The sequence below is a fragment of the Lissotriton vulgaris genome, chromosome 11 (assembly GCF_964263255.1).
Source record: "Lissotriton vulgaris chromosome 11, aLisVul1.2, whole genome shotgun sequence".
Lineage (NCBI taxonomy): Eukaryota > Metazoa > Chordata > Amphibia > Caudata > Salamandridae > Lissotriton > Lissotriton vulgaris.
Genome location: NC_141699.1, coordinates 967,218,560 through 967,243,957, shown reverse-complemented (window position 1 = coordinate 967,243,957; position 25,398 = coordinate 967,218,560). Strand labels below are relative to the sequence as shown.

The 25,398-nt window shown below is 43.1% G+C and overlaps 1 protein-coding gene across 1 annotated transcript in view; it reads right to left on the bottom strand.

Moving 5' to 3' along the window:
- Positions 1–681: 681 nt before the first annotated feature.
- Positions 682–25,398, bottom strand: part of P2RY12 (purinergic receptor P2Y12) — a 136,778-nt gene continuing 112,061 nt past the window's right edge. The window contains exon 3 of the mRNA XM_086944908.1: positions 682–1,792. Within this exon, the coding sequence (XP_086801034.1) occupies positions 756–1,792 (1,037 nt within the window). The 3' untranslated portion in view covers positions 682–755. The remainder of the gene's footprint in view (positions 1,793–25,398) is intronic.

Sequence of the window (25,398 nt, the reverse complement as noted above, 5' to 3'; positions counted from 1 at the left end):
AAGTAGCCTTCCAAAGAAAACTAAAAACATGGGGGCATATTACCAAGCAATAGCGATAATTATCGCTATTGCTTGGTTAGAGACAAAAATTTACCGCTGAGCTGCGGCGATTTTTATCGCAGATAAACCTTGGTATTACCAAGGCTTATCGCAAATGGGTTAAAAATCGGCCGCAATGCATGAATATCGCTGAAAAGTCAGGGATATTCATGCATTACCGAGCTAATGCTCTTAGCCATGTTATCCACCTCCCATTGGATAACATGGCTAAGAACTGCTCAGGGCAGGTGTTAGCTTTTTGAGATATTCGCGCTTAGCGCGAATATCTCCAAAAGTTGGTAATAAGAGATAGCGATGTTAGCGACTGTTTCCAGTCGCTAACATCTTGGCACGCCCACTTTGCATGTCATTAGTGATAAATATCACTGACATGCAAAGTGGGGCCCAAGATGGTCGCTATCTCCTACTAGCTGTCGCTAACTGGTGTTAGCGACAGCTAGGTAATAGGAAGATAATTTTATCTCCGCTTTCTTGGCTTTTAAAGCCAAAAAAAGCGGAGATAAACCCCCTTGATAATATGCCCCATGGCATTTTTATTAATTCCACTATTTTCATCTTTCTTGCTAAAGTAAGGCGGCCCTCCTTTAATCAGAATCCTAGCGCTGGAACGTCACTCACTCTTCAAATTAGCATCATCATCATTGCAGACATTGAATTTGAGCCAAACACCTTACTTCACATAACATACTTTATTACTACATAGGAGTTTCCTCGGAATAATCTGCGTTCAACATATCTTTCTTTCTTATTGCACATTCGTTTGTTTGCACAATGTCTTTCTTTCTTGAGAACATGTTCATGAGAGAATCCTTAAAAGATTTGCAGAGAAAGAAATATATGAAAGGGTCAAGACATGCATTTAGAGACGACAACAGCAGGGTGCTCTCCTTCAGATAAAACAATACCCTTTTGGAGGAACATGCGAAATACAAGTCTCTGGTTTGACTAATAGTGTAGGGAATTCGAGCAAAATGGAAAGGGACAAAGCATGTGAAAAATACAGCAATCACAATAAATACTTTCATGTTCACATTTTTTCTGGGTCCCTTCCGAACACCTTTCGTCCTTTTGTACGATTTATATAATTCCCTCGTGATAAGCACATAACATACAATTATTATAGCTAAATTGATCCAGAATATAAATTGAGAGATGAAATTGACAATTTCGTGCCACACCAAACCAAAATCGGACTTCAGATATGCACATTTCTTTACATTTGAAATTGTGGTCTTTTTATTTGTCAGAATCATGTTTGGGATGGAAAGAGCGAACATTATTATCCATATTGCAGCTGACAAAATCTTGGCATACCGGAGACTGCCGGGACCAGCCGTTTTAAAGGGGTTGACAGTCTTCTGATAGCGGTCAATGGTTATCAGTCCAAGGAATGAAATGCTGATGTACATCGTGGTGTAAAAGATCACTGAAGTAACCCTGCATACGAAAGCCCGGAGGGACCAGTGGGCCAGTTCAGAATCACTTAGAATCTTGAAGGGGAACGTCATGATCATGAGCAAATCGGAAATTACTGAATTCTTGAGAAATATGATAAAGTTTGATTTGCTGGGGATTTGAAAGAAAATTCGCATTGCCAAGCCGTTCATGATGATTCCTACGAAAAACAGAACTGTGTAGAGAATTGGAAAGACAACTTGGCTGACGTAGTTGTCTCTGGAGCAAACAATTTCATTATTGGTGTGGTTGGTAAAGTTGTAAAATGACTGTAGTCCTGGAAAACAAAAAAAAAGATTGTTATTTTTCTGCAAGAGTTTTGAAGTTAAATAATCCACTGCATCTTGGAATGTGATGGCTATATTTTGTAAATTGGAAGCTGATTAGAAGAAATGTCCTTTGGTGATCAAGGGTAATCTTTTATTTTGCATTCATGTTAGCAGGGTCAAAGATCCATACGTTTTCCAATTCAAATTTTAAAAGGCTTCTTTTTTTACTCCTCACAGACTTCCTAAGGGGTTACTAAGTTAAAAAAAAATGTAGAAAAAAATCTCATAAAAGTAGATTTCTTCTGCCAACAACTGCCACAAAAAAGGTCCTTTAAGAAGGCGAATCTTGATTCCAAAAATGTATCTGTAAGGGAATGTTTTCACCCAGAACGTGTTTTGCAGGAATTTTCACTTGCAAGTGAGGTTATGTGAAGGTGAAAAACTTGTTGAAAATATAATTCTGTACATCTGTGATTAATAAGGTCAAGCAGTGTACATGTATTCATCGTAAGGGGAGTTTTTTTTTGTATGGGCCTCTTCTGTTTACAATTAGGTAGACTAAAGCTCATAGGTAATCAAAGAAAATGGGTGAATAGAAAAGGGAAAGAAGGACAGAGGGTTAAAAGGAAGGATGAGTGAAAGGATGCATTGATAGGTAAAATGATGGGCGAAAGCGTATATATGTGAAAGGATGGATAGGTGAAAGAATAGGTGAAAGGGTAGATGGGTGAAAGGATGTGTGGGAGGGTAAAATAATGAGTGGATGGGTGAAATGATCCTTGGGCAAATGAAAGGTTGGGTGAATGGGTGGGCTGGTGAAGGGATGCACGGGTGAATGAAAGGATGGCTTATTCAGCTGCGGCTCCTTCACAATGGTGCAGGAGTGTAACCCCACTGCCTTCCTCAGAGCCAGCAAATGAAAAATAAAACGATGTTCTCGCATTGTTTTATACTTTTCATATGCCAGCTCTGAGCCAGCGCTGTGAAGAGGGTCGTCGCAGAGGCATGGAAGTGGGAGGAGGATTGCTATGTGCACTCCCTAAGAGAGCATTAGTCTTTGGCCAGCCCTCTCAAGCCTGTAGTAGAAGAGAGTGAGAGAAAGAAAAAAACAGTAGTTAGAATTACAGGTTAGGAGAAAGACAGAGTGAAAGTCAAGGCAGCAGAGAACAAATGGTGGCAACGTCAAGTAAGCCAGCAAACAAGCAGGTCTCGCCTTATTTAAAGTTAGAGCTATTGGCGTTGTGAATAAAAATGTTTTTTACCTATGTGGTTTGGAGTGTAGTGTATGAATGAACAGAGACACAGTTTCAGCCCTGACTGTAGGATTTAGAATGAGGAATTACCGACTGGACCAGAGAAGCAGCTAAAAGCAGTGCCTAGAGGAATTAGAATGAGGAAGTACCACTGTGACCCGAGAAGCAGTTGCAGCCCTACCTAGTGGACTAATAATGAGGAATTATTTAATGGCCATTATATGACACCAATTTAGCTGGTTTCAACTTGTTTATTCAATGGTGATGAAATCTGGGGCTGCACCAATGGGGACATAGAATTCTACTGCTCTCAAAATAATGTGGTCCAAAAGCAGACGGGGGGACTGTATTTTTGGCCTTATTGTGGTGTATGTATGTCCCTTTATAATCCTCCTCTAAATTATGCACTAAGCCTTAGGTGCAGGTCTGGCCATGTGGCTGCACTGGTGTATATGGTGATACCCTGTAGATAATCTGTGATGACAGCTGCTATTATTTAAATGAACTCTGTGATCATGTGACCATAGCAGGAATAGTCTGCATCTGGCTCTGTGAGGCAAGGAGGGGAAATGGCGACACATCTTACTTCTCTCTAAATAATGTTGACATGCACAATGAGTTTTAATTCAGTCACCAAGTCAATGCACTTTGCTGGCATTAGCCAGCCAAACATTTTCCGGACCCTGTTGTGTCAACACTTGAAAAAATAAATCAATGTGAATAGTTTGGATACAAATTACGCGACCTAAGATATAAGCAAAAACACCCCTTCGCGCAGTGCAGACAGGAGGAAAAGCAGCTAACAGAAACAGGCATATTTTCAAAAAGTCTCACTATTTTCTGCAAACATCATACTGAAAAACTCTCTTAAGTAACAAGGAAGCATTATTGTTTTTATGTATTGCAGTGGTGGGCCCAACATGCTACTTTCTGCAAACCCTGTCAGTATGTGATCTCTGCTGAAGAGTGGCGGCTGGAACAGGTCCAGACTTCCAACTCCCAGATTAAGAATAAGTCATGGACTCTCCAAACCCAGAAGTTCTTAATAATTCTTCCTATTAAATGAATCTGTAAATCCAACAGGGAAGTCCCACAGGGACGTGGCTTTTCAAAGATCCATTACCGTATTTAACCCATGCCCTCTGCCCTATTAAAGTATTAGATCCTACTTGACAAAATCTAATTTGTATGAAGAAACTTTTTAACATTAAATTACTTGGTGTAATGCAAAGACATGCAAATATTTGGATGCCTGCATCTCCATGTCAACAAATTATACATAAAGGGGAGATTAACTAGCATTTCGTACTTGATTACATTTGTAATGAAGAATTACATTATTGTTTTTTTTGGCTAAACATTAGCGTATTTGGATTTTTGTTTTGGAAATGTGGGTTTGAGTTTTCTGTAGCTTGGTGGCCTATGGCAGCTTCTGTTACTCACATGTCCAATAATCACGTTCTAACACTAATCGTGTTTAGGTCGAGCACTCCAGAATAAAGGAAAACTGAAGCTACGGCATGCTGGACCCTGGAGCAACCCATGCTCTCCAGGCAGAGATGAAGACACAGAGGGAAAAAGCAGCAAGGCATAGTAAATCCAGCCAAGAAGAAAAATCTAGTAAAAGGATAGAAATAGATATCCTGGTGGAGGCAGCCATGCGTGCAGGGAGAAATCAATCAAAGGAATGCACACTTAAAATGGTAAAGTGGATGGTGATACCTGGGTCTGCCTATATCCCTACAACATATTAAAACAGTGCTATAGAGAAGATTGAAAGAAGCACGGAATTGGCAGAAAGGATACAGTTATCCAAACAAATCCACAGATCTTTAAAAAGTGATGATCAGAAGCAACGGCTTACATGAGTACCAGTTACATTACAAATGCATGCATTTGAATGGTGTTGTAATTACACATTGTTAGACTTGGCATCTTTTGATGTGTTTCCCCTGACCTTTTCTTTCTGACCTCCCCGTTTTTACTCTGTTTTGCTGTTTTAGTGTCTCTGCGGACTTTATCACTGCTGTCCAGTGTTAAAGTGCAAGTGCTCCTGTTGTAAATTGTTATTATTGATTGGTGTTTCCATGATTGACTGATTTGATTTACTAGTAAGTGCCTAGTACAGTGCACCACGTGTGCCCAGGGCCTGTAAATCAAATGCTGCCAGTGGGCTTGCAACACAGATTGTGCCACGCACACAAGCAACTTGTAAATGTAACTCTGGCCTGCCACTGCAGAGCCTGTGCACAGTCTGTTACTGCCTTGTCGACTTGGCAAGTGTGACTACTTGCCACACCCTAAACTTCCCTTTTCTTACATGTTAGTTACCCCTAAGTTAGGCCCAAGGAACCCCTGTGGGCAGGGTGCAGTGTATGTGAAAGGTAGGACATGCCTTTGTGAGTGTGGCATGTCCTGATAGTGAATTACTGCCAATTTCGTTTTTCACTATTGCAAGGCTACCTGTTCCCATAGGACAGAATGGGGTTTGTTTATAACATCTTATAAACCTAACTGCCCCTGGGAACAAGGTAGAGAAATAAAGTGTAGTATGCCTGAACTCAGAATCTAAAGATGAAGGTGATTTTTAAATACCGTGTTTGAAAGTAGGTATTTTCTTGCTCAGCCATCCAGTGTGCCTCTGTTGGGTTTGTGGATTGACTGTCTAGCTTTGGAATGGCAGGGGCTGGGGAGGAGCAGAAGCTCCAGGGAATCTAGATGGGTCAGGGATGGGCTGAAAATACCTGGGCTGCATTTAGAGTAGGGGGAGGAGATTTCCTTTTCATCTGAATGGGCATGGTCTGCCTCTGTCGATCCTGTCACCACCTCCTGCCAGAAAGCTGCACCAGAGAGAACAGAACTGGTTCTGCTTGGGCACAGACACTCTCTGCCCGAGAGGACAAATAATTGTGGGCTATGAAAAGTGGGGCCCAAACCCCAAACTCTAGAACTGTTATTGACCAAGAAGACTGTCAAGAAGAAGAGCTGGAGAAGCTGTGAGGAGGAACTACCACTGTGCTGAGTGCTTTGATGTGTTGGCCTGCAGTGGCTACTTCTGTTTTGAGCAGTGGAAAGACTTTGAGCTGAACTTTCTACAACTTCTTTATTGAGTAATACAAAGGCTTTAGATAGAGCTTGCCCCCTGTTCAAGAAGTCTCAGGAACATCAAATACTTCAAATTCTTCTGCCATCAGCACTGTTCTTCTGTTGTGCTGCAACAGACGAAAAGCAACCTGATGCCATCTATGATGCCGCTGCCGATACTGTGTCCTGCATGCTCTGCCACCGAGCTGCTGCTTGCACCGGATTCTGTGGACACTGCACTCCGCACCGCCTCACTTCACGTCGCACTCGTATCCCCGATGACGCCACTCCATGCCAACATCGACGCCGCTGCTTACACCGTGGTTCAAGGGCACCATTCATAAGTTACACAAAGCACCGTCCTCATCCCGCACAGCAGCCTTGGCCTACCAACGCAGGCACCATTGACTCCAATTCATCAGCCGACTACAGAACTTCAGCAACGACGCCACCGTGACCTGCCAGTATTGTGACGAGCACCGCATCACTTTGCACCACAGCCCTGGTCTTCCCGATGCCGCTGGATGATCATCACCTAGCCGCTGCCTGGACCGCGACCTCCGGGCACTGCATGCCACACCAGTGCACTTTGCACTGCAGCACCCGACGCCAGCGCTCCTGACTTCAACCACGAGGAGTTTGATCTGCAACGCGTGTGACTTCGAGGGCCCGACAACTCCAGAACCGACCTCCGGAACCAACGACTGCGGATGCTGTGCTTTCAGAGCTCAATGAGAGGTCGCCGACGCCCTGCATTTCTAAAGGTACTGTTTTGCAGGTCTTCCCAACACCGTAGATGGCCCGGGACTCCGCTATCAGCCAGTACTGTTTGGATTTGTTGTTCACAACGCTGTGATAGCCCCAGACAAAACTATTGGCTTCAAGGAACTTTATTTCAAGTTTATTTTGATAACTGAATATTTCTAAGTACTGTATTGTGGATTTTTATTGTTTTGGTCTTGTGTTAAGTATATAAAAATATTGGGTATTTTTCTAAACTGGTGTGGTGTCCTTTTGTAGTGCTTACACTGTATTACTGTTGGTTATTTGCAAATGCTTTACACACTGCCTCTAAGATTAGCCTGACTGCTCGTGCTAAGCTACCAAGGGGGTGAGAAGGGGTTATTTTAGAAGTGTAACTCCCTTTTCGTGACTAGAAGGAAGGGTCCCTATTTAGACAAGGTGCAAACCATTGCCAACCAGTGACCCCCATTTCTAACAAACATTAACATTTGAAAGTTTGTATTATGGGTGGTTAGCTGTCAGCTGTTCATGTAATTGAATACATTGACTTGCATATGTTAAATATACACAGAGAGCTGAAGAATGTAAACACGTCTCTATCTCATCCTGGCTTAGTCATCAGTTAAATGTAAAGTAGCGGGCGTCTCCTTGTTTCCCCTTGATGATTTGCTTGCCCTGGCCAAGACAGTGCTGTGATAAAAAACATTGCTTATTGTTTTTCAATATTTTGTTGTTGGGCGGGGTGAGCAGGGTAGGAACAGGATCCTGCTGGCTGCAGCTGCACAGTGTGCCGGTTGCCCCTGTGCCCCGGTGCTGCTGGGATGGGTTCAAGCTTTACCTGTCCACTGAACAAATTTGACACGTTTCATTGACTATCTTGTGCTTATTTACATAAGCAAGGTGTTTTCAATATGCTTATAGGAAGGGCATAGATGAGGATGGGATGGGGAACAATGGCATACGCTGATTTCTTTAATTAACACAACGCCCACTTCGCAGGTTTTTGTGCAGCAGGGGGAACGGAGCATATATAAGGGTTATAGCACAATGCCCATTAAGCAGGTACCATGCTGAGTTACTACATAGTGAGGAGCCAAAGAAGAGCCAAATAGTTTGAGTAAATAAAAGTAAGTATATTTTGTAAAAAAATATGCGCGCTGTTCAAAAATAGGAAATTAATGTTTGCGCGGGAGAGAAGGACGGGGATAAGCAGCACAGACACAGATACCATCAAGCTCAAAATCACTGCTGGGCTGTTACTTATTGCAAATGAAAGGCAGGCCATGAGGAGGGAAGGGCGAGGCTAAGTGACACGAACACTGTTGAGCCCAAAATCACTGCGACATTGCCATTATTTAATGAAAATGAAAGACATGGTATGTGGAGGGAAGGTCGGGGCTAAGTAACACGGACACCGTCAAGCCCAGATTTCTCTGAGAGCCCAAAATCAATGCGGCACAGCCATTACTTAATGCAAATGAAAGGAATAACATGATGAGGGAAGGGCGGGGCTAAGTATCACAGAAACCGTTGAGCTCAAAATCACTGTGACACTGTTAATAAATAAATAAAGGCACAGGGAATTATCACCAACGCCGTGATATGTGCATCAATATAAGGCAAATTAATGGCATGATGAAGGAAGGGAAGGTTAAAGGAAATATGGACACAAACACCGGTGAGCCTAAAATGATTGCAGCGATGTTAATAAATAAATAAAGGTGCACGCCCATGCTGTGCTGGAGGTGGGAGGGGTCTGAACAAATAATATTCCAAACACACCAGCCAGGAAAGGAAAGACAGCCATAAGCTAAGGGCGAGCTGAACACCAGTGCTGCTCGTGTCCTGCTTGCAACAGCTGGTAGGAGAAAGTCCTTTAACAAAATAGTGCCCACAAACTGTTAATAAAACCTGCAGAGTAACAACACAGTCCTCATGGGTGGTTTACAAAAGTAGAAAAGGCGGTACTAAGGAGGGACTATTAAGTCTATTCACAAATCAAAAGCAACTATTTAAAAAGGACAGTTACATGAGCCATATAAAAAGATGGGCAGAAAATGGGCGGAGCTTTAAGTCCATACCCGAACACAGCATGTCTCAAAGAGACAGCACAAGCGCTGCCTAGGCAAGACCTAAAAAGTTTATTTGCTTATGTGGGGTTTGCAGCTCACACTGTTTGCAAATTTCTTCAAGCAGCAGGCCACTGTTTGCATGTGCATTGAATTTGATTTAAGAAATTAGTGGGATTTGATGAGATGAGAAATATATGGATGGATTTTGAAACGTTTGCTTCTTCCCCTGTGTAACAGATTGCATGCTACACTGGAAATAATTTATTCTGGTTTAACTGTGTTATGGGTCTGTTTGTACTTGCTATTGCTGTCTGCTAGTTTATTTTAATTGAGATTTATTTTATTTTAATTGCCACTGAGTGTTACTGTCTTAATCAAGCCTTAATGTGTTGGATTAAATCCTTCACACTGCATTAACAGGCATACACAGTATTTTCATAGTGAAGACATCACATGTAAAATGGATAGCGCAATCAGAGAAACAAATGCTGCTGTAATATGCGTCATGTTGCATGTTTAATACACTATATTATAGCAAGCGAATAATCAAAAACATAAACCCGATTCACAATGGTAACGTATACTTTTGAGTAGGTGTCCTTCTTTTCAATAATCACACACTGTGCTTTAGTAGTAATGTATACTTTTGTAGTAACTTACACGTCATAGTAAGTCCAGCACTGCACATGGCCAACCACTGCAACTTTAATGATATCCCATAGAAAATAATGGTGGTAGCGACTTAATATAAAACCAAATAGGAAATAATGTTATATTAAATTAAATTATTCAAAATAGTTACAACTATAAATAGATATGAATTAATGCTAAAATATTGTACAATTTTTTGATATTTTTAACAATATATTTAGGTATATGTTTAGCTAATTAAAATAGTTCTATTTCATATTATTTTCTGTGTGTTTTTTTAAAAATAGTTAGAAATATAAACAAACATAACATAATGTTAAAATAGATCAAAATAAGGTGCCTTTTATATATTTTTTGCATTCAGTCAAGTTGCCAAAACCAGGCAAGCTCACAGTGCGTGGCCCGTTTGTATCACAGAGACCGCTGCTCCTAGGCGACACGCACACGCTGACACCCTGCTTGTCTATTTGATACAGGAATCGTCTTAACTATTGTTCACCATACGCTCCAAGCTGAACACAGTGCTCCGACTTCAAAAGTGAGTTACACTCCCGCAGCATGGTTTCTCAAAGTTGCTGACACATGTTGCCTACATAAAATGTTCATACTCGTGTGTTTATCACTGGTTGCCCCACAGAGCGCAAGACACTTACAGCTTCCCTCCATCAAAAGAACCTGTCAAACAAACGCAATCAGTGAGAGACGGCCACTAATTAGTTTGTGAATTGGCACAGCACTCCACGCTAAATGTGCAGCGAATCCACCAGCGCTGACATGATGCTCTTTGTTTTATTGCACAGGTCGGACCCAACTGCACATTTTTACCACACCTGCGGCTTGAGAAACATTTTACTATGATACGTGAGTGACCATTCCAAATGTGTGTCTCCACTTGACAGTCCTTTCAACAGTAGCACTGACACTAATTTTTTACCGTGCAGGTCACCACATCTATAGAAATTGCGCTCGCCCAATGGAGTTCTAATTATCTTCACTCTTGGTAAGTCTAAGCATGAGACCTTATTTTTATGGCACATGTGACTGTGTTAACACGCACACTACCACTGTGCCGTATCAACAATTTGCTACAAGTCCTGCATGCCATTTCAATAGAGTCCATTTGAATAACAAGCTTCCAACCCCACAGTTAACTAAAGCCAACAATTTTCTCTCTACCTTTTCAGACATTCCTAATAATAAAGCTGGCAGTTTTGCCATCATTGGGCCACCGCCGCTGTGCTCACCTTACAATCTTGAATGGTAAGGACATATCCTCTACTATTATAATGGCAAGTAGGGTTATTTCACAGTTGGAACACTTATCTAATAAACCTTTTTTGTTAGTTTCTATATGTTTCAGAGCTCAACCTAGTCCCAGTCCTGAGGAGAACCCTAAAAGAAAATAGGGGTTCCGAAACGCATCGACCCGACCCAGCAAGTCACAAACCCTATTTGAGCCACCGAGTAACACAGTGTACAAACAGGGCAATCAGTCTGTTGTAATTATAATATACATGACTAGCTGCTGTTGGCAGGTTGCAGTTTTGAGAACTGTAAATAATCTGTGCCGCCATCTTTTTTTGTATAATTGAAGGACTGGTCATTTCATTTTGTTTTCAATTTCATGTGCTGTGTATTATTGTTTTCTTAGTAGTCTAAAGTCAATTGTGCTGTTGCTAGTTATGTTCTGTTCATTGTCTTTAATTAATTGTTCTTCATGGTCTTGACATGATTTAAATGTTGAAAGTGTATGACAAAAGTTGATCAACTCATGAAGGTGTAATAAAAACACCAAACCACGTAAGTAGTTTAGGTGGTTTTTGTGTAAGTGTCACTAATCTAAACCACACACCCAGACACCTTGTGTTTGAATTAAAAAAAAGTATTTTTAGCACTTATAATTAAAAATAATGTTAGGAAAAAGGATAAAGATGGCCCATATTTTTTTATAATTGATGTAAGGATTTAAAATAAAACCCATAAGTAATAACATAATTTAATTAGATTATTTAAAATAAACAGATAAATAAATATAGATTATTAAACTGCAAGCAACGTTGTATTTAAAAAGAGAATGAAGTCAGCTACAGCAAGGGATCCCAGGCAGGATTAACGGACTCTGATATCATAACATAGCAATAACGTTCTCAAAGAAAACACACAAACATCAAAAAAGAAGAAAGTGAAACACCATTAAATCACTAAGCCTACAGGCTTAGCATAAATATATAGGTACAGGTTTGTTAAGGTTGAACACAATTAGATGTTCTTAGGTTACATGTAAAATGGCTTGGAGACATGTAATGGAAGAGCAAAACCTTTCTGTGTAAATTTTAATGCTTTTGGATTTGCTAATTAAGCATGCTACAATTGACTCTACAGTCCCCATCTTGCTCTACATTTATGGTGATGGCAATAAAAACTATATTTAAAATTAAAAGGATTTAGATAGAAAATTCCACACATCTTCCCCTTTCAAAAACAAGAATAATCCCAGAATGTTAAAATCATATCAATCTCATTATTTGCGATCCTAAGAATGCAAAGACCATTTAAATCCAATACCTTGCAAGGTACCCTCTTAGCTCACGAACTTCCATTAATAAAAGAAACGCAGCAACCCACTGACCGAAACATCCTGAACCTTGTCGAAAAGAGATTCCCTGAGATGTTCAGCTTTAAACATAGGTATATTATGAACCGTGCTTTGAAGTATCCTTGACACCTCATCATAATTTTCATTCGGACTTTTCCCACACTTAGCAGCACAAGATACATTCCATCACTAGAAATCAGCAACACCACAGCAATACCCTTAACATATACCACATGTACCAGATATCTGAACTGAAATTACCCTTTTCTGTGCAACAAAGACTCTTTATTATGAACCCAGTCACCCACACAATTCCTTGGAACACCCCTTTTCTTACACACCACTACTTGTTCACATTGCATGACATTAAATTTGCCACTATCATTCTTTTCTTCGCTGCTTAACTATATCAACTCACACTTGAGGAGTTTATGCACCTTAACTATCCAAAATGGACAAAAAGCTGAGGTGACTTTCTTTCCTATCTAACTCAAAAATAATTTTTCAAGTCACAGAATGCAGCACAGTAGCCCAGAGCAACTCTCTAACTGCAGACACATAATCCACCTTGGTCTTAATGACACTATGAATTTTACCAACAATTTGTTAAACCTCAACGACTACCCAATTCCGTTAAGGTGAAATAACGTTGTATGCAGATGTTTGACCACATACCTGTTCAATAACTCTTTCATAGATGCTGAAGTGATTGTGCACTAATATCAGTTAAAATCTTGTTTGGAATTCCTTCTTTGGCAAAAGAATTCTTCAAAGAAAACATTCTCACTTCACATAGTTGGTTCTGCCACATCTGCCAGATGTGTCTTCCACCCATCAAGACACCTGAGCACAAGAACAATAAAATGCCTCACCTGGCTTGGAGATTACAACAAACAGGGGGAGTCCTACTCCACAGAACCTGGTGCTAATGAGCAGCTTTTATAGCAACAATGGTTCAGGAAATAATTTTGAACAAAAAAGTAATGAAAGCACAACACATACAATAAATAAGACTGTAAGCTATAGAGAAATTAGAACATATGAAATAAGGTGTCCCCAACAGTTGAATGAAAAAACATGTGTTCCTGGAAGTTATTCCTAAAACACAAGAGCAGTACAATAGCCAATTGGTGCTCACAGAGTTACACAAGGCATACATATTAAAATAATACAGAATACGGTGTAAACAAATAGACAATGGCTGATGGAAAAGAAACAGAAAGTCTGTCAAGTGACAGGAACACAACACAACATATGCTTCCTCGTAATTTGCCAAAGGAATGCGTCAACAGCTCTTTGATCTTTGATAATTCATTAGATCATCATCAGGAGAAAGGATTAAATATTGATAGCAACCAATAAGGTCAATCTGAAATTGGAGACAATTGAATTTTTGGGTTTGCCAGATTACTTAATGCAGACAATTTGATTGATCATAACACAAGACAAATCAACTAGGATTCGTGCATGTCATGATAAATGTATAAAAACAGCAAAGACTTAAATAGTAATAGAAACCATCACCAACCTATTTACTACTGAATTTATGCAATCAAAATTAAAATACGTTTTTCTAACTGTAGAAAAACAGTGACTTTTAGAAGTACCCAAAGAAGTGAAAACAGGGTCCCCATCTTCAATAATATATCCCCAGTCTAAAGATGTTAGGGATAAATATACATACTTGTAAAAACTAGAGTCAATCAAAAACAAAACTCTGACTCAGACAATTATCTATGGTCCCTACAATGAGAAAGTATTTATTACAGAGACCAAAGACTAAGCTTAAGGACGAGGACTGCACATAAATGAAAACACACTTACCAAGTAAAGCATGAGTCAGGTTAATTTGGAGCATGGGGGTCCTCACAATAAATTTAGGGAAACCTCCTTCGAGTCTCAATCAACCTCCAGCATAATGCTATTTAAAAACAAAGGGTGAATTCAATTCAAATACCGACTCAAAAACTTTAAAACTTCGAGAATTGTGGGCCACAGAAGTGATGAAACAAGTTACTGTGTGGCTCAGTCTACTTCTCTCGCACGTGTCCCCCAAAGCAAAATGAGCAGTGCTGTGTCTAAAGAAGCACTGCTCCCATAGACCGGGAAAAGAGACTCTGCATGTGTAAGAAGTTGGGGAGTTGGTTCAACACCTCTGCGTGTTCCCTGCATTCAAAAACGCACAAATGAAGTAGGTGATGTGACAAGGGGAACCAAGACTAATATGCAATAAGGAGTGCGCATCACAAGGGAACATCGTCAACAATTATATGAAGTGTGGATTACGGACAGGGGACTGAAGTGCATTGCGCATGCAGAGACCAAGAAACGCTTACAACCACTACTGTAAATAGAGGGTAACATTTACGTAAGAAGGAGCTGTTAGAACTGGGGGTCTCTAGTTGGCAGAGGTAGGTACCACTGTCCAAATAGGGACTCTTGCTTCTATTCAGGGTAAGGAGGAAACCCTCTGAGATAACCCCTGCTCATCCCCTTGGTAGCTTGGCACAAGCAGTCAAGGCCTAACAATGGCAATGTGTAAAGTATTTGTACCAACACTCACAGTAACACAGTGAAAACACCACAAACTGACTCCACAACAGTTTAGAAAAATAAAGGTATTTTATTCTAAACTACACGAGACCAAAACGACAAAAATCCAACATACACAGTTCAAGAATATGGTTTCAAAAGAGTTCTTAAAGTTGCGTTAAAATTATCCACAGTTGCGTGAAAAGTTCACAGTTGTGCCACGTTTAGCCAACATTACCTTTAAAAGCGACAAAGTTCCCAAACAGAAGCTGGTGCGGTGGAAAACAAGCGATGCGTCACTCCTGAGACCTTGGGGAGGCGATGCGACAACCCCACTGGATGTAGCAGGCGTGTTGCGACGAATCCGGTCTGTATGGGGGGGAGGCGATACCTTGTATGGATTCCGGTGCGGAGGTTCCGTAGTGGAAAAGCTCACAAAGGCACGATGCGATGATATTTGGTGCTGCAACGATCCCCGGGGCGACGATGCGCGGACCAGCGATGATCTTCCTCTCGCAGCTCCTCGATGCGATGGCTCTGCGATGATGTTTGCAGTGACGTGATGAGGTCCGCAAGCAAGCGGTGCGACGATCTCACCAAGTGACGACAGGCTCTGGAACGACACTCACAGGGATGGTAATCTTCCCACACCGGACTGGTGCGTCCCGCAAACGAAGGATGCGACAATTCTGGCAGCGGCAACAGGTGCTGCGATGATCTCGGCCTTCGTAGCAGCGGGAATTTTCTCGTACTGACGGGGATGCTCTCCGCAAGGGCGCAATGCAACAAAACTTGCAGAAAGTCTTTAAAATCTTGGTTTCCAGCTTCCCAACACAGGTACAACTTCCAAAGGCACCACAACTGGCCCAAGCACTCTAGGAAGGACAGAAATCTCTCAGCAGAGTTCAGGGAAGCTGGGAGTGAAGTCCTTTTGTTCATGGGACTTCTTAACAGGGAGCCAGCTCTTCTCAGGCCCTTGGAGATTCCTTCAAATGAGGGGACACAGCACAAAGCAAAGTCCTTCCCCTCTCCTTGGCAGCAAAGCAACAGCAGGTCAGTCCAGCAGAGCAACAGCAGGACAGTATTCCTTCTTCAGTTTCAGATTTCTCCTTGGCAGAGGTTTCTTCTTGATTCCAGGATGATCTAATTTTCTGTAGTCAGTCCTGTACTTATACCCCTAAAAGTCTTTGATCCCTTTGTGCAGGAGGGCTCTGAGCCCGGTCTGAACCAGTTCTGGGTGTTCCTTGAGCACTTTGTTTTCCTGGTCTTTCCTTTCAGAGAGAGGGGACGGGTCGTCAGCCGCCCAGCAGGAGGTGGAGCCAGCATTGTGGGAGGCAGGCACAGCCCAATTCAGGCCCAGGTGCTATCCCCTCCCACCACTCAAGATGCAGATGCACTCATTCAGCCTAGGGCTGACTCAGCCAGCCTCCTGGGGGCTCCCAGCCTCCGTCACTCTCAAACCAGACAGCCAATTCACAAACATGCCAAGGCACAAAGAAAGGTCAGACAAGAGAAGAGCAACTTTCTAATAGTGCTGTTCTCAAACACAGGATTTAAAAACGACCTTTCCTAAAAGATGTGTTATTAAATTCTGAGGTCAGGGATACCAGATTTTTATGTCCTATCATGCTCCTATGGGAAGATATGCTGGCAGCCACTGTAGCCAGTGTTCCCCATGACAGCCTATGGGGCAAGATAGCCTTACAATAGTGAAAAACGAAAAAGGCTGTAATTCACTACCAGAGCATGTCACCTGCACAAGTACATGCTCTACCTTTCACCTACACTGCACCCTGCCCAAGGGGGTACCTTGGGCCTTCCACATGAGTGACCAATCTGTGCAGAAAGGGAAGGGTTAGGCCTGGCCAGTGGTGACACTGACCAGGAGGAAATGGCAGTTCACAGACTTCACACAGACACTGCAGTGGCAGGCCTGAGACACCATTTTAGGGCTACTCATGTAGGTGGCACAATTAGTGCTGCAGGCCCACTAGTAGCATTTGTTATCACCAGCCATGGCACACTCAGTGCACTTTACTAGGGACTTCTTGGTGACACAAATATGCCAATCATGGATAACCAATCACAATAACAATTTACACAGGGAGCACTTGTACTTTGACACTGAACAGCTGTGGCAAAGTGCCCAAAGCATCTAAACCAGCAAAACCAAAATCCAGCACAGCATCCAAAATACTGGAGGTAGAGGCAAAAAGATTGGGGTAAACCACACCAATGATGCCAGGTCTAACAGGAGCATTTAACCAAATTAATAAAAGGCTTGCAAAACAGGTTTGCTAAAAAAGTATACAATGCATAGCGACAGAACTGAAAGATGGAAAATTGGTTGTTCTGGTGTTGTTTGACCCATCAATGACAAATCTAGGTGCTTACCACCACCCAAGGGGCCAATTACACTGGAAGGATGGAATACATGTCATAAGCATAATACATATGTTTGGTATAAAAGTACTTAACAAATCTTGCCTAATCAAGGTGATGTAGATTTGCGATATGCAACAGTACGGTCAGGAGATTAAAATAGAAGGAACATTAATGCAGAGCCACATTCCTCCATTGTCTTAAGACCTTTGTTAATGCTTTCACATTTCAAAATCCAGAGGCATTCCGCCCTATTCAACATCATCTGAATGTGCCCACCCCTAATTGGTTTCAATAAGGTTCAATAACATGCCATCTGATGCCATTCAAAAAGTGCCTATGCTCTAGAAAGTATGACACCAAGGGGACATTAATAGTTCTACAACTTATTCAACATTTATGTTGTGACAGGGGGGTTTTGAGTTTTTGAATTGTCTGTCCTACATAGATATGGTCACAAGAACACCAGATAGCATAAACCACATTTTGAGAGTTACACTTATTATGATCCCTCAAACTGTGAACAATGTTGGCATGTAGAAATTGCTTGGTGTAAACACCAGGATTTTACTGCGAAACACTACAATGGTAGATATGTGTTAAGCATTTTAGTCATCAAAAACGGTTGCAGCTGAGGCCAGTCCAAATGGCATCTGGCAAAACTGAAAAGTACCATCAGGAGTTAAAAATGCAAATAAATGTCAGGATTCTATGTCTAGTCTGAAGAGCAATTTTGACTGATTCACAGCAGTGATGAGGTCCTTTATATGAGGTAGAGGAAATGTATTCACCCAAACGGCATTGTTAAGACATCACAAGTCAATGCACAAACATAACTTGCCTGCCACTCTTTTAGCCAGAATAACAGGCAACAACCAAACAGTAGCGCAAACATCTGCAATAACACCTTCTTCCTGCATGGTCTCAATAGTCTTATTCTCCCCCCACACATCCACACACACACACACATTGTGAAGCACATTGCGAAGATGGTGTATAACAAGGAACACTTCCCTCTTTCAGATAAAAATGATGCACAACATATTTGACATTACAAATCCTTTCCAAAAAAACGGGTCCAAACTTCTATACCCAATTATTAGAAGATTTAGCATCTACGAAAGTTACAGTCTCACCAGGTCTTCTCACCATTCCAAAAATCAACTTGAGGCCACCACACCATTTTGAGTAACTTACACTTTGCCATGTCCTCTCTTGTTAAATCGAATTTCTACCCAAAGTAACCCAAGTCTGTAATGCTGCCATCAAAAACTGTGAGAACCATATCCAAAGGTAACAAAGTATTTTTGCTCAGATGTTCTTGTAGTTCTGATATAATAGTAATTTTAGCCCCCAAATCCAGTAATATAAATATACTAATGTTATCAATTTCAATAGTGATAGATATACATGGGTGAATAAAGGTTGTATGTCCTTGCACACTGCCTATGCCTAGTTCTTCAACAGAAAGAACTAATTCACTTAACCTTTTTCCTGCAGAATTTATTCTCAACTGATTACTCCCCCCCATTTAACTGCTCTACTAATATTCAACGACATACCACCGCTACATACCTATTAAAAATGACCTTTTCGTTAAAATTCTAACACTCCAGCCCTGAGGCAGGACAATTCTTAAAATTGGAGGTATGCATATGAGAACCAAACCTAAAACACTGAATTGTATCTACCAGATACGTATAACTCCATACACTGACAGTATTGTTACACCTGCTGAGTATGTGTTATTTATTTACATTAGCAACATTGGTTATAGAATAAGGAGTGCATTCACTGTGCATTTCAATGCTCTTTGCTATGTCTCCTGCCACATCTAACATAGGATTGTTCAAAGCCAAATGTCTTCCTAAAACCTTCATAGAATGAAAGCTTAACACCAGATGTTAGTAAATATTTTGGGACATACAACCTTCGAAATCACAATATGAGGATAAAAACCCTCAAGGCTGTTATATATTAATCCATCGAATCAGTAGGTCCCTGTAATCTGATAAGGAATCTGTGACGAGAAATCACAATGTTGACTTTAAATTCAAAATATGTTTAAAGCTGCTTCACAGGTACTTGATATTCATCTGTTGCCTCATCCTCTGATGGCGTGCACTCAGGTAAGTGATATTTTGACCCTCCCTCTCTAAATGATAACACCGTGAATTTATTTTCCTATTTGCTCAAAGTTATGTCCATCAATAAACCCTAGATATGGGTTGAATGAACAGAACACAAACCTCCTCTCGAGCACAGGATTTACAGGTTCTTGACTGTGCATGCCATGCTCAAGCCACTGCAAATAATACAATACGTGCTGTTGGTTTGAGGGCCTGTGCAAATGCTAAAATGATCCACTTGAGAAGCATAATGCAGAGCTAGCAAATAGCGGCGAATGTGCAACAGGGGGCCGTTACTTAATGCTTGCGCTCTCCTTAATTAAGAAATAAATAACGCTGACTAACTAACGAATCTATTACAATTATGTACTATTGACAGCAGGAGCAAATCCAACCGCTGGGCTTCCACAATTCAGGTAAGGAAAAACTCCAATGCATTTTTCACAGGCAAAATAGTAATAGCAGTCCATTGACTTTCAATTCTAGGTTTGTAAATTCTGAGTCAACTCGTTGCCAAATGTAAAGCTAAGTAATTTAATGTAACACAGAATTGCTTCAACTCCAGCAAAGGAGTCCCCACATGATCAACTGACCCTGGACTCATTATATAATAATACGATTTTTATAGAGAAAACGTAAACATCTAATAGGAATAAAGTGAAACACCATTACATCACAACTCACTCGAAGCTTAACATAAGAATATAGATACAAGATACCAACCCTCTTGTAGTGCTGAAAGCTGGAAATGCAAATTCTTATTAAAGCTGATCAGAGCACCAGGGGAAACGTCTGGCATCTAAAGGTTCTATAAGTGCCCTATGATAGAGGCATGGAGAGGCTAGGGATACCTCTTTAATTAAGTAAGTCTTTTTTTTATTTTATGGGATGCTTCACACAAAAAAAGGAACTACCGAGAATCCAGCCACTCTCATGGGGCATTAACTTTTGCGAGCTAATAGCGGAGAAATGCTCAATGGTGGTTCGCTTTTTTCCAAAGCTTCCAACTTCAAACAAATTAATTTAACTTTAAAATGCATGATTGCACTTGCAATCTTCTCTTTCAAAACAGCACATCGCTGCCTTCCTGTTAACTGGAGCTTCGGAGGCAGTGACGCTTGTACAGGTCTAATGGTGCTGGGTTGGGGAGGGAGCACTCATATTTAAAAAATACACATTAAAAAAGAATGAACAGCAATGTGTTTTCTGAACTTCTTTTTTAGATTTGCCAAGCCAATGCTTAAAGGCCGTTAAAGCACAGTAGCAAATGGCTGAAAGGGGCTGTCCAAAGGCTACATTCTCCATCTCTATGTATGTGTACAAGGGGTGCGCTCTGTTTGCAGGAGGAGAGAATGTGGCCTAACAGCTAGGGCGGTCGCCTTCAGAGCTGGGGAACCAGGTTCGATCTCCGGCAGGGACGCTCAACCGTCTGTGATTCTGGGCAAATCACTTACTGTCCCTGTGCCTTACAAAAATTAATGGGGCATATCCTCGAGGACTTATCGCCGAGTTAGGGCACTTTATCACAGCCAAAGTGGCGATAAATATATCGCCCTATTCACAAGCTGGTGCTAACAGCTGACATTACCAGTTTCCCTGTGATAGCAGCCGCATAAAACACCGCCACAGACGACACAGCAACTAACGCTAATGAGATGCAGAGTAGGTGTTCCCGTGCACAAAGCTTTGACAACACCACTTCGCAACATTCTCAACAACCAGCCAGATCGGCAATAAGATCACGAAACAGGCAGTAAGGCGCGTTGGCAGCAAGGATTTAACACCTGCTGTTACCTGGTGTAAAGTCGAACGACAACCTGCACCATAAAATGGAGCCCAGCTCAAAACCAACACCTGAAGAACAACATATGCCATGGAGCTACTTATCATGCAGCTTGGAGCCCCAAGAGGGCCACAACACCCACCACCACCACCAACAGGCCTGCCCCCCACTGGGCAACCCCCCAGGACAAAGATATGCTACATCAACTTTATAAAATCTGATGTCGCACAGTTACTACACTTAAGATTCATGTGTGGTCAGAAAAAGGAGAATCATTCATTCATCTTAGAATTTCCAAACAAATAATTTAATTCAAATTAAACTCAAAACAACTATTTGGAAGCGCCATGGCAGGTCTTCTCAGGACAATCTGTAAGTCACAGCCCGCAAGACAAAATTCAAGACAAGAAGATGTGTCATGCGCTCATCAAAGGACAGAGAGAGAGAGAAAGAGAGAGAGAAAGAAAGTGAGAGAGAGAGAGAGAGTGAAAGGAAGAGAGGGAGAGAGAGAGAGAAAGAGAGAGAAAGAGAGGGAGAGAGAGATAGAAAGAGAGAGAGAGAGAAAGAGAGGGAGAGAGAGAGAGAGAGAGAGAGAGAGAAAAAGAGAGAAAGAGAGGGAGAAAGAGACAGTGAAAGGAACAGAGGGAGCGGGAGAGTGAGAGAGAGAGAGAGAGAGAGTGCCAACACTGCGGACCCAGGCCTCACTGCTCACCTGCTGCCACCGGTGTGTCTCCAACCACATGCCAGTATACACTGCAGTCCACCAGGTCCCTTATCTGAAACAGAGTCCAGATTCATGAATTCATGAATGGCAGAGTCCATACAATTCACACGCCATCATCGCTTGCTGCCCCTGCACACACAGGCTGCTGAAACCCAGCCCCTCCCGACACCCAGCGGTGATTGCCCGCCCCTGCACACCCAGGCCTCACTGTTCAACTTATGCCACCGGTGTGTCTCCAAGAGGGCCCACCTTAGGCTTGGTAGAAGCTCCAAGTCCAGGGCCCGCGACCTTGGCAGCCTCCACATCATGCAGCCCCGCACCGTGGGCCACCAGGTCACACACTTGATTCTGGGTCTTGATTTCGCAATGGCAGAGATCATATCAGTGCACACAGCATCATCGCAGGCTGCACACCCGCTCAGCTCCTTAGGTGCACTAACTCTTTGAACCACGAGGCAATGCCACGTGGCGGTAGGCCAGGGCTGCCCGCTGGCTGAGGCCTACACTGAGGTTCAGCAGGGCTCATACAAATCCTTACCAGTCCGGACTGTCAGGATGGGGCATCATCGTAGGCTGCCCACCTGTTCAGCACTTAAGGTGCCCCTACCTCAGTGCACCCAAAGTCACTGTCCTGTGGCGGTAGGCCAGTGCCGGCCACAGAGTATCCGGTGCCTCCAAGTCTGTGCAACGCAAGTCATGGACGCTTTATGATTGAGTCCCATGGTGTGGACGCCATCATGTCACCTCCGGCAGTGGGGAATCTGATGTGGTAGGGCCCTAGGCCCTCATGAATAAATAATAACCACAAGGCTACACCCAGATAGAGAGTGGAAATGGCGTCCAGCACGTGTGCCCGGCCCTTGTTATTGGCAGAGGTCACATGTCCTGTGGCGTGTGTGCTGGATGGGTGTGGGTGTAGGTGTAAACCAGCCATGAGGGAGTGGCTGTGGCATGCGGACAACTAGACTTGTGATCAACAAATCACTAAAGGGAAGACTTGGGACATGTAGCGTTGTCGTACCCCCCTGTAAGTGTAAGCAGAGTGGGCTGGCCTGGCGTGTGCCAGTCCAGGGTAGGGGTGTGAACAATGACCACAGGGCTCTGGGTGTGGTTCTGTCCTGGGCTGAAAAAGGAAGTAACTAATGCGTGTGTCTCTGTTGTAGTACGGCGCCACCTGGATCACAATGGGTAATGTTGCACCCTGTGACTCAAGTCCCACAACATGAGCAACATGGACGTAAGGGAGAATCACCGACCCTACATTCATCCAAACTTGAATGATCATAGACATGACACATCTGTGTGAATATGAATGTTTAATGCACATTCAGTGGAGTGTTGTAGCTAGAGCAGTACAGGGCCATGCAAACCCCACTTTACATTGTAGGCCCATGGAGGGCCAGCCAGAGTCCTTTAGAGATTTACAGGTTCATCAGAAGAGGAAGAGTTCAGTCCGCTGTCTGATTGCTGTGCCATTGGTAACCATACAGAATATGACAGTGCATGTCGAGGTCCAAGGTGAGTGTCGCAGAGTGCATCAGGGGACAGTGGAAGGTGGTGATGCGTAGGGCAGAACCAAGCAGAAACATGCCATATGGCGGAGATAAATGCTACAGCTTTCTTCTTAACAGTAAGGCAGATTCATCCACATCTTCATCCTCTGCTGTTTCATGTGCCTCACATGTGGGTGGTGGTGTTCTGTCTCCAGCACTGTGTGGCAGAGACACCTCAGGGGCCGTAGGTTGAATGTCTGCCACACTGTGTGGCACTGACACTTCAGGGGGTGGAGATGTGGATGGAGTGGTAGCAGCAGCATTCATCAGCGCCAGGCCTTGGGCCAGCAATGCCATGAGGAGGATCTGCAGGGCATAGAATATCCCAGCTACCTCTCTCTGGTGTGCAGCCGTGGCAGCTGCTCTTTCCGCCTGTGTCCGCTCCATATTCTCCATGATCTTCCGCATGTGTCCCAACTCCATCGCTGGAGCCACTCCGACTAGACTGTTGTCCTTGTCTCCGAATCAGGACCCCAGCGATGTCAGCCAAGGATCGTTGGAGAGCATGTAGCGGACTGTGGGTATCCGTTAGGTACTGTGAGTGGCCCCTGATGGGACACCCACATAAGGCATCTAGTTTGGCTGCCATGTGGTAGACCCCACCTGCACCTGTTCAGTCATCTGCTTCTGGCACCCCAACATACGGCATTGGAAGGCCATTTGTTGTTTGTGGGGGTCCTGTAAGGCAGTTGTGGTGGTGGGTGCTGCCTGCTGTGTGGCCTGTCCAGAGGGTGGGGCCTCATCAATGCGCCTGGGCTACCCTTCTCCTGGAGGTGGGTTGACGTAGTTGTCAATGGACTCTTGGAGGGCGTCGGTGTCGAAGGTGTGGTGGTCCTCTTCATCATCAGAGAAGAGAGGTTTGGTCTGCTCTGCAGGAGGTGTTGATTTTCCCTCTGCAATGTGAAGGGGAGATGCAGTTTAACATTGTGTTCACATGTATGTTGACGCATTGTACATGTTTCCATACAGACTGCATGACACTGTGCATTGTGGCTGTTTGGTTGGAGCGGCCTATTTGATGCGGGACAGTGGACATTTCGACAACATCATGGATGTTTGTTTGTACTTGTACATTATCAACTCACATTTCCCTGTTATGCCAAATGTGATTTGGCAGTTTCCACACACAAGCGGCTTCAGTTGTGTCCTCTGTTCTGTTGTGGACGTGTTGCGGTTTGTACCACCTTGTTGGCAATTTGGATGTGCTCTGCATGTTATGTGTGTGTGCTACATTTTGGGAGAGCCGCCCCTGCAGCTCTGATTTTGCTGCCCCATATCCATTTCATGCGGTGTGCCTTTGACTTCTGTGCCTATACAGTGCTGAGATGTTGCAGACTTGAGTACATTGGGCTCTTGGTGGGAGTTGGGAGTCTGGGGCATGGTTTATTCGCAGATGTGTTGTTGACGGCAGGGGTTGTTTGTGCACGTGCATTGTCAGTTTTGCTCAGAGACATGCCGGTTTGCTTGGTTTAACACATGTGCATGGGTTGGTTGTGAGATTGGTGGTGTGTGGGAAGGGCTCCCTCGGGGCACCTAGTCGATGGGGGGCTACTTGCTGTTTCTAGGTGTGCTGCAGTGTTCCAAGGGGATCAGAGACATGCTCCAGAGTCAATGTGGGTGTGCACTGTGCTATACTTCATTGTGCTTGTGTGCCATTGTACCCATCTCCCCCTGTCCCTCCAGTCCCTTGTCGTTATTCACCCTGTTGCTGTTGTGTAAGGTCATATTGAGCAGTGTCTGGTCCCCCAACTCCTGCCACTGTTTCCACACTGATGACTGTGGAAACCCTTTCCTCCATCTCATCCAGCTCCTCCTGTGGAGCTGGACTCCCACCTCCAGTCTGCATTGCTGCCTTCTGGTTGTTGCAGAGTTTCTGCTTGGTATTGCGCTTCACATCATTTCAGCTCCTATTGACCTCTTCCATTGTTCTCCTCAGCACTCCAACTGCATTCACCTTGTCCATGATGGACTGCCATATTCCATTTTTTTTTGCCAACGACATAATGGAGTTGACGAACAGCAGTTGATGGTGTTCTATCACCTCCATTATCATGATCCTGTTTTCCTATAGACTGAACCGCGTCTTCCTTTTTTTCTTGTTCTTGCCCTTC